This window comes from Genypterus blacodes, unplaced genomic scaffold (assembly GCF_046128005.1).
Source record: "Genypterus blacodes isolate CSIRO-AG114 ecotype Tasmania unplaced genomic scaffold, CSIRO-AGI_Gbla_v1 ptg000365l_1, whole genome shotgun sequence".
Classification (NCBI taxonomy): domain Eukaryota; kingdom Metazoa; phylum Chordata; class Actinopteri; order Ophidiiformes; family Ophidiidae; genus Genypterus; species Genypterus blacodes.
Window position 1 is genome coordinate 10,060 of NW_027467148.1, and position 9,043 is coordinate 19,102.

A 9,043-nucleotide genomic window follows, 5' to 3' on the forward strand; every position below is an offset into this window, starting at 1 on the left:
CTCCTCTCCTCTCCTCTCTCCTCTCCTCTCCTCTCCTCTCCTCTCCTCTCCTCTCCTCTCCTCTCCTCTCCTCTCCTCTCCTCTCCTCTCCTCTCTCCTCTCTCCTCTCTCCTCTCCTCTCCTCTCTCCTCTCCTCTCTCCTCTCTCCTCTCCTCTCACAGCTCAGTCTGGAGTGTAAACTGAAGGATTGTTTACCTGTGGTTGATCAACCCTCCAGATTGTCTCTGAGCCATAACTCCTCTCCTCCCTCAGATGATTGTGTGTTATTACAGATGTGTGATGATCGAGTCGACGCTCACGAGCTGGAGTCTAACAAATGTCAGTAAAATCAGGAATTGTGTGAGAGCAGGGAATCATGAGGCAAAGCGTCATGGCAACCATCGCAGTTTGTTTAACTTCGATGACATGAGTCGATTTCCAGGAAATGAAAAAATTGATGAGTTTCTTTGAGGCGACAGCTCTGTCTGAGTCTGTGTGTGTGTGTGTGTGTGTGTGTGTGTGTGTGTGTTATCCCTCAGGTTTGCCACCCTGGAGCGCAGCGGTCTTCTCTTCTATAATGGACGGTTCAATGAGAAGCACGACTTCATGGCTCTGGAGATCCATGAAGGTCAGGTGGTGCTGAAATACTCCACAGGTAGGAGGAGCTTCACATCAGCCCATAGAACTGATGACCTCTGTGACCTCTGACCTGTGTGGCCTGTCTCCCCTGTGTGACCTCTGACCTGTGTGTGTGTGTGTTGTGCGTGCAGGTGAGTCGTCCACTCAGGTGAGTCCCTACCTGCCTGGAGGCGTGAGTGACGGCGGCTGGCACACAGTTCACATCCACTACTACAACAAGGTGAGTGTGTGTGTGTGTGTGTGTGTGTGTGTGTGTGTGTGTGTGTGTGCGCTTATGTGTTTGGTTTGTTGCTTCTGATACGTCGGCAGATTCTTCTCATCAGTCTCCGTGGCGACGAAGCATTTCGAAATTAGTCTGTGTGAACGTGTGTGTGTGAAGGTGTCTGTGTGTGTGTGTGTGTGTGTGTGTCTGTGTGTCTGTGTGTGTGTATCATTGTTTTATTTATACACATTCCCCTATTTTAATTTTCTTCATCTCTTCATCTTCCTCAGCCAGCACCACGCTATGTGAGTACGAGTGTGTGTCAGGGTGCACAAACACACTCTCTCCCCCTCTCTCTCTCTCTCTTTCTCTCACTCTCACTCACTCTCTTTATCTCTCTCTGTCTCCCTCTCTCTACCTCTCTCTCCCTCTCTCTCTCTCTCTCTCCCTCCTCCTCCGCCTCTCTCTCTGTCTCTCTGCCTCTCTCTCTGTCTCTCTGCCTCTCCTCCCTCTCCCTCTGCCTCCCTCTCCCTCTCTCTCTCTCTCTCTCCCTCTCTCTCTCTCTCTCTCTCTCTCTCTCTCTCTCTCTCTCAGTCACAGTAGGTGAAGGAGAATGTGTGTGTGTGTTTGGCTGCGTTCCCTCCTCAAGTGTTTCCTCCCGTGTGCAGCTTCTTCTTCTTCTTCTTCCCTGTATTAACTGAATCTTTCCCTGTTTCCTTTCTAACCCACATAACAGTCAGAAGATGAACGCTTGTGTCAGAATAACACATTGATGTAACCCTGGCAACTGTGGACTTTGTCATTTCTGTTGCGTTCCTTGCATGTGGCCTGATGTTGCAGCATCATTCTGTCTTTGTATCCAGTACTCAGTGTGTGTGTGTGTGTGTGTGTGTGTGTGTGTGTGTGTGTGTGTGTGTGTGTGTGCTGCAGCCTAAGCGCAGTGTGAGCGGCGAGGCCCAGGGTCCCTCAGATGAGAAGATTGCGGTGGTGAGCGTGGACGACTGTGATACGTCTCTGTCGCTCCGCTTCGGCACGCAGCTGGGAAATTACAGCTGCGCCGCTCAGGGGAGACAGACCAGCAACAAGAAGTGAGACAGTCTGCCTGCCTGCCTGCCTGTCTGTCTGCCTGTCTGTCTCTCTTTTTCTCTCTCGCTGTTTTGTCGCCCGCCCCTTCACAAAGTGCCTCAAACATCAGGGACATAAGTGAACACACTCAGCAACACCGCTCATATGTCCGCACACACACACACACACACAACCACACACACACACACATGCACACACACACATGTGTCGAGGTGTAGATGCAGCCTGTTATCACGCTGTCTGAGTGAGGATGAGGACGGGGCACATCAAAGAGGAAGGGCGAGGGCTGAGCGCCTCTTCCTCCTCATCCTCCTCTTCCTCCTTTCACTCTCTCATTCTCTCACTCTGCTCATGTTTGCTGCCTCGCTGCTCGACTCACTTTATGTTCCATTTCCTCTCTTGGGGTCGTATGCAGCATCTTCCTTTACTTCCTCCTTCATCCTCCTCCTCATCATCACCACTACCTTAGATCACACCCGCTCTGATTCGCTTATTCTCCTTCCTTTGATGAGATGTTTTGTCTCTTTGGTCCCCTCCCTCCCTGCTCTTCCTCTCCCAGGTCTCTGGATCTGACCGGTCCCTTGTTTCTGGGCGGAGTTCCCAACGTTCCAGACAACTTCCCCTTCGGTCCCCGGGAGTTTATCGGCTGTATGAAGGAGCTCCACATCGACAACAAACCGCTGGATCTGGCTGGCTTCATCGCCAACAACGGCACACTCCCCGGTTAGCAACGCAGTCACTGATGAAGACCTGACTCCCATCAGGAGCCCTCACTCATGATGTCATCGTCTCCCTTTGCTTGTTGACAGGCTGCAGCGCTAAGCTCCCCTTCTGTAAGTCCAACCCCTGTCAGAACGGAGGGACCTGCAGTGTGAGCTGGGAGACGTTCTCCTGTGACTGCCCCCTGGGGTTCGGAGGGAAGGACTGCAGCCACGGTGAGATCACTTAGCCTTGTTCCACGGCTGAGAGAGAAGTGAGTCAGGCTCAGTCTCGCGCTGGTGGAGATGTTAGCGTTCGTCTCAATGCCACATTAAGAGCTGCGGGTCTCAGACGGCCTGATCTGTTTGCTGTAATTACACTAATGTCTCCAATTAAATGCTGAACAATCGACTGATGTTAAAAGGCTGCAGGTAACCTCTGAACACCTGTGTGTGAATATAAATGACTCACACGTCTTCAAACGCACACAGATCATCCCGTAATGAGCTCCTCTACAAGCACCTGAGGGCCTTTATTGTTATTAAATTAGTGCATTTTAATCCCCCAGCATGCAACAGTTCATCCAGCCCTGCAGTAAAGTGAACCGCTGTGAGTGTGTGTGTGTGTGTGTGTGTGTGTGTGTGTGTGTGTGTGTGTGTGTGTGTGTGTGTGTGTGTGTGTGTGTGTGTGTGGATGAATGAAGCAAAGAGGGAAATGAATCATGATGTCGTATACTGCAGGCTGGACTGGAGGCAATTCAAGTCATTTTGAGTGACATCTTGAGGCTGTCTGAAATATTGCAGCCTGTCCGTTCCTGTGTGTTCCTCAGGGCTCAGTCCTCGGTCCGCTTCTTTTCCCTCTCATACAGCATTTACAGTCTCATCACCGCTTTGAATCGTACCTTTCTTTACTCTGCATTTCCGTGTCTTCACCCGCCTCTACCCTCTTCTCCAGCGATGCCACACCCGCACCGCTTCCTCGGTAACAGCGTCCTCTGGTGGGACCTGAAGAACGACGTAACCATCTCCGCTCCCTGGTACCTGGGCCTGGTGTTCAGGACCAGAGCACGAGAGGGGACCCTGCTGCAGGCCCAGGCAGGACAGTACACAAGCCTGCTGTTCCAGGTGGGAACACACACACACACACACACACACACACACACACAGTGTCGTCCTACAGACAGCAGCTCCTACCTGTCAGGTGAGGTTCCTGCTCACCTCACCTGACCTGGAGGAGGATCTCGTCCCTTCAGGCCGTGTTGTTCTCCCTCTCCTCTCCAGCTCGTCTCCACTCTGGCTTTTCCTGCCGTCTTGTGTCTTTTCTTTCCTTTGGCATTGGACTCAGTTCACCATCTGCTGCTTCAGCTCTGTGTTGCAGGACCGACTGCACCTTCTCTCATTCTGCTCTAAATCAGTTCTACACACTTTCTTCCAAATCTCATCACAATGTCGCACACAGTGTCAGATTGGCCCTGGGCTGCTAATCGTCTTGGAAATGGTCACAGTTAATTATACTTATGCCTCATGGTCGGGATGCTTTATTTAGTGTTTCATGTTGCATTTACTGACTTCGATTCAAGAGAAAACTGTAGAATGTCAGTGTTGTCCGTGAAAGAATACACATTTCATTTTCATAAGGCAGCTTTCAGTGTCGGCAGGAACGCTGCCAAGACATCGGATTTCACACTCCCACACACACGGCTAAGATTACACACACGCACACAAGCACACACACACACACACACACACACAGACACACACACACTCACCTCTCAGTCTCTCTTACCCACACAGTTTCTTCTTTGACCATTTTCATTAACTTTTCATTAACATTCATGAACTAACTGTCCTGTCTGTGCTTCTCTCCTTCCTCCTCTTTCTGTCTGTGTGTGTGTGTGTCTCTCTCTCTCTCTCTCTCTCTCTGTGTGTCTGTGTGTGTTTCCGCCGCCTCTCTCAGGTGATAAATGGTCAGCTGGTGTTCTCTGTGACCCGCGGAGGGACCAAACCTGTGCAGCTGAGGTTGGACCAGGTCCAGGTGGCAGACGGCCGTTGGCACGACCTCCAGCTGGAGCTGCGAGACGTTCGTAGCGGCCGTGAGACGCGTTACGTCGCCACGCTGAGGCTCGACTTTGGACTGTTTCAGGTAAGAGACAGAGACAGAGACTTTTCAATTCTTTGGGGGGACACACACACACACACACACACACACACACACACACACACAACACACACACACACACACACACACACACACACTGTTTTCATTATTGTCACCTTTGTCTTTCTTTGGTTTCAGAGTAACTGCATTGTTTCTCTGCTTGGTGGAGGTTTAAGTTGCACATTGCCGTAGTTTTTCTGCGTGTTGCTTATTCACCGTCTCAGCTGTCAATCAGGCAGTAATTGCCTTTTGAAACCATGTGTCATGTGTGTATTCATTATCAGCCAGACTTCTGGCTCTATTGTAGAACCCGTCCTTGCAGCTGAAACGCTGATGAATGGGACTCAGTGGTTGTGTTGTCGTGGTTGTGTAGTTTAGTCGCCTGTCAGTATTATGAGTCCAGCTTGGATGTTTCTCTCTGCTAATTACACGTTATTGTTTTTAATTTCACAATCAAGCCGCTCTGTCAGCCTCAGTCACTTCTGACTGAGCTCATGTTCTTATACTCAGCCAGAGAGGAGGAACTACAGGCTGATCCTGCTGGAGGTTACACAGATATACAATATACACAGTGCTGATTATAAATACTCTCTCTCTCTCTTTCTCTCTCTTCCTCTCTCTGTCTCTCTCTCTCTCTCCCTCTCTCTCTCTCTTCTCCCCCCCTCTCTCTCTCTCTCTCTCTCTCTTTCCCTCTCTTCCTCTCTCTGTCTCTCTGTCTCTCTCCCTCTCTCTCTCTCTGTCTCTCTCCCTCTCTCTCTCTCTTCTCCCCCCCTCCCTCTCTCTCTCTCTCTTTCTCTCTCTTCCTCTCTCTGTCTCTCTGTCTCTCTCCCTCTCTCTCTCTCTCTCTCTCTCTCCTCTCTCTCTCTCTTCTCCCCCCCTCTCTCTCTCTCTCTCTCTCTCTCTCTCTCTCTCTCCCTCTCTCTCTCTCTCTTCTCCCCCCCTCTCTCTCTCTCTCTCTCTTTCCCTCTCTTCCTCTCTCTGTCTCTCTGTCTCTCTCCCTCTCTCTCTCTCTCTCTGTCTCTCTCCCTCTCTCTCTCTCTTCTCCCCCCCTCCCTCTCTCTCTCTCTCTTTCTCTCTCTTCCTCTCTCTGTCTCTCTGTCTCTCTCCCTCTCTCTCTCTCTCTCTCTCTCTCCCTCTCTCTCTCTCTTCTCCCCCCCTCTCTCTCTCTCTCTCTCTCTCTCTCTCTCTCTCCCTCTCTCTCTCTCTCTTCTCCCCCCTCTCTCTCTCTCTCTCTCTCTTTCCCTCTCTTCCTCTCTCTGTCTCTCTGTCTCTCTCCCTCTCTCTCTCTCTCTCTGTCTCTCTCCCTCTCTCTCTCTCTTCTCCCCCCCTCCCTCTCTCTCTCTCTCTTTCTCTCTCTTCCTCTCTCTGTCTCTCTGTCTCTCTCCCTCTCTCTCTCTCTCTCTCTCTCTCTCTCCCCCTCTCTCTCTCTTCTCCCCCCTCTCTCTCTCTCGCTCTCTCTCTCTCTCTCTCCCTCTCCCTCTGCATCTCTCTCTCTCCGTTTCTCTCATTTTCACTCTCATTCTCTCTCACTCTCACACTCCCTCTCTGTCACTTTCTCTCTGTCACTCTCTCTGTCTGTCTCTCTCTCTCTCTCTGTCTCTCTCTCTCTCTGTCTCTCTCTCTCCCTCTCTCTCACCCTCTGTCACTCTCTCTCTGTCTCACTCTGTCACTCTCCCTCTCTCTGTCTCTCTCTGTCTCTCTCTCTCTCTCTCTCTCTCTCTCTCTATCTCTGTCTCTCTCTCTTAGGGTACGGTGATCGTGGGGAATGACATTCACGGTCTGAAGGTGAAACATCTTCATGTTGGAGGCGTGTTTGGCTCTGGAGAGGTGCAGAACGGGATAAGAGGATGCATACAGGTGAGCTGGAGCAGACAGACGGGCGGATCGGGTTTTTAATATCAATGATGATGCGGAAGGAAAATGGAAATATCAGCAAACTCCAGATGCAAACGTATTTGATCTAAGTCTGGAGTCTCTCTCTCTCTCTCTCTCTCTCTCTCCCTCCTCCCTCTCTCTCTCTCTCTCTCTCTCTCTCTCCTCAGGGGGTCCGGTTAGGGGTGCGGCCTGATGCCCCTCCCCTGCCCCGCCCGTCGAAGGCCGTTAAGGTGGAGACCGGCTGCACCGTCGGCAACCCCTGCGTCTCCTCCCCTTGCCCCGCCCACAGCCGCTGTTCGGACCAATGGGAGCGGCACACCTGCATCTGCGAGCCCGGTAAGTGGATGATGGACATCCAGCCCACAGCCGCCTCTGAGGGCTTGACCACGCCCACTCCGCCACCATGTCCTCCCAAAAATGTGACTCTTGACTTTGACTCCTTTGTCTTTTAAACACACAAAAGCCGACAGTGCAGCAGAGCTGAAGCCGGTCAGAGAGTTGTGTTTATATTATGCAGCTCAGGTCCGTGAGGGTGGAAACGATATTCAGCAGTCTGACATTGAAGGAGAAAGGAGAGGAGGAGGTGAGTCAGGACACAAACAGCACGGCCACATCGCTGCTGTAAGTGGGTTAGACTCATATTTACCAAAGTGTAATGAGTTTGCATCCAGCCGAGACCGGAAGAGGAAGATGAAGACGAAGACGAGGACTGACTGCAGACGAAGGTCCGCAGTCTCCTCAGCCAGGTGGATGTAGAGAATGCAGAGGAGGTAAAAGTGATTAAAACAGAAGAGGAGAGGAGGAGAGGAGAGGAGGGGAGAGAGGAGAGAGGAGAGAGACCCAGCAGGAAGACCACGGTGGGAATTCAGTAGTGATGAAGAGAGAGACTGAAATCCTGTAAAAACAAACAGTGAGAGTTTTGTGGTGAGATGAAAGAGAAATGAAGTGAAAGAAAGGAGGGCAAGAGAAAATCAAACAGCGTGGAAATATGGAAATATGTGAAAGATGAAGAGGGAGAGAGAGAGAGAGAGAGAGAGAGGGAGAGAGAGAGAGAGAGAGAGGGAGAGAGGTTGGATTGTGGCTGTGGATGTTTGTTGTGGTGACTAAAGGAGATTCTTCATCTTTATGATTAAAAGAGACAAAAAATAGCCAATTAGAAGAAGCAGGGAGGAAGTTAGGATCTTGAACCTCTCTCCCAATATCCATCCTTCATCCATCCATCATATGGCTGGATGGACTTCCTTCCTCCTTTGTTTCTACCTTCATCTCGTGGAGGAGGAGGAGGAGTTACAGCGCTCTGTGTGAGAGTAGCTTGGCTGCAGCTTAGCTACTTTAAATCCTGAGTAGCTTGAGGCTTGAAAAGATGAAGAAGGCGTTCAGGAACCTAGGAGAACTCCCTCACGGTTTGATCCGTAGCTCCCCTGGATGTGTGACTGCACTCTATTTTGGTTCTTGTGTTCTAACGTGTGCTGGTTAGTGCTGTTGCCGTAGCGATTGGTTACTGGGATGGTAGAGGTGAGGCGGGCATGTGTGTGTTTTTGGCGGCTCAGTGTCTCGGTGTGATGTGGTCAGTTTGCTGGGTGGCGTCCTGCGTGGATCGGGGCGGTGGAGCATCAGGATCTCCAGCCTCCTCTCACTTCCTGCCGCCGCCGCCGCCCGCTCAACGCCACCTTGCCTGTGCTCTAAACCAGCAGCTGAGATAACAAGCAGGCAGCACCACGCAAGACGCGTCAACAGGAAGCAAGGGAGGGTCTGATGAATGGAATCCCTCTGAAGCTCTCTGCTCTGGAGACAGGAGGAGATATTCAGACTAACAAACCACAACTTTACACTTAATGAACAAAGTTACAGAAGACAGTTTGAGACGAGAAGGCAGAGAGGAAACACAGCAGAGCCTGAAGCTGCATCAGACTGCTGCAGGCCAGAGGAAACACAGGACTGATTCACACACACACACACACACACACACACACACACACACACACACACATTCATTAGTGGTGTATTATCTTTCATCAGCACAATGAGATTTAAATATCCAGACTGTTACACAATGAAGGCAATCAAAGTTTCATAAGAACAGTAAGAGAAAGAACAATGAATAATTCTCTTTCATGTGTGTGTGTGTGTGTGTGTGTGTGTGTGTGTGTGTGTGTGTGTGTTGTATTGGTGGCTTAACAAGTCTCTCAGCACCTCTGCCTTCTCAACACCTACAGCGTTGCAACACACACACACACACACACACACACACACACACACAGCATATAGTATACTGTGTACACTGTATGCACAGAAACACACAAAGACACAAACACACAGTAATGAGATGAGAGAGCAGATGTCTCCATGCTTTGTCATGCAGAACCTTATCTGTGTGTGTGTGTGTGTGTGTGTGTGTGTGTGTGT

At 50.6% G+C, this 9,043-nt stretch overlaps 1 protein-coding gene across 1 annotated transcript; it reads left to right on the plus strand.

Moving 5' to 3' along the window:
* The first annotated feature begins 566 nt into the window (after positions 1 to 566).
* Positions 567 to 7,089, plus strand: LOC142989037 (cadherin EGF LAG seven-pass G-type receptor 3-like). The gene is made up of 9 exons (XM_076138395.1): positions 567 to 634; positions 750 to 838; positions 1,751 to 1,908; positions 2,466 to 2,629; positions 2,716 to 2,841; positions 3,560 to 3,729; positions 4,562 to 4,747; positions 6,509 to 6,619; positions 6,805 to 7,089. Exons 1-9 carry the CDS (start codon positions 586 to 588, stop codon positions 7,087 to 7,089), a joined length of 1,338 nt encoding a protein of 445 aa, XP_075994510.1. The 5' UTR covers positions 567 to 585.
* The last annotated feature ends 1,954 nt before the right edge of the window (positions 7,090 to 9,043 follow it).

What these genes read in the sequence shown, in the direction of transcription:
- LOC142989037 (XM_076138395.1), top strand. Translation starts at nt 586, where the DNA reads ATGGCTCTGGAGATCCATGAAGGTCAGGTGGTGCTGAAATACTCCACA. An exon ending in ACATCCACTACTACAACAAG is followed by an intron (nt 839 to 1,750) that starts GTGAGTGTGTGT and finishes TGTGTGCTGCAG; the next exon opens with CCTAAGCGCAGTGTGAGCGG. An exon ending in GGATAAGAGGATGCATACAG is followed by an intron (nt 6,620 to 6,804) that starts GTGAGCTGGAGC and finishes CTCTCTCCTCAG; the next exon opens with GGGGTCCGGTTAGGGGTGCG.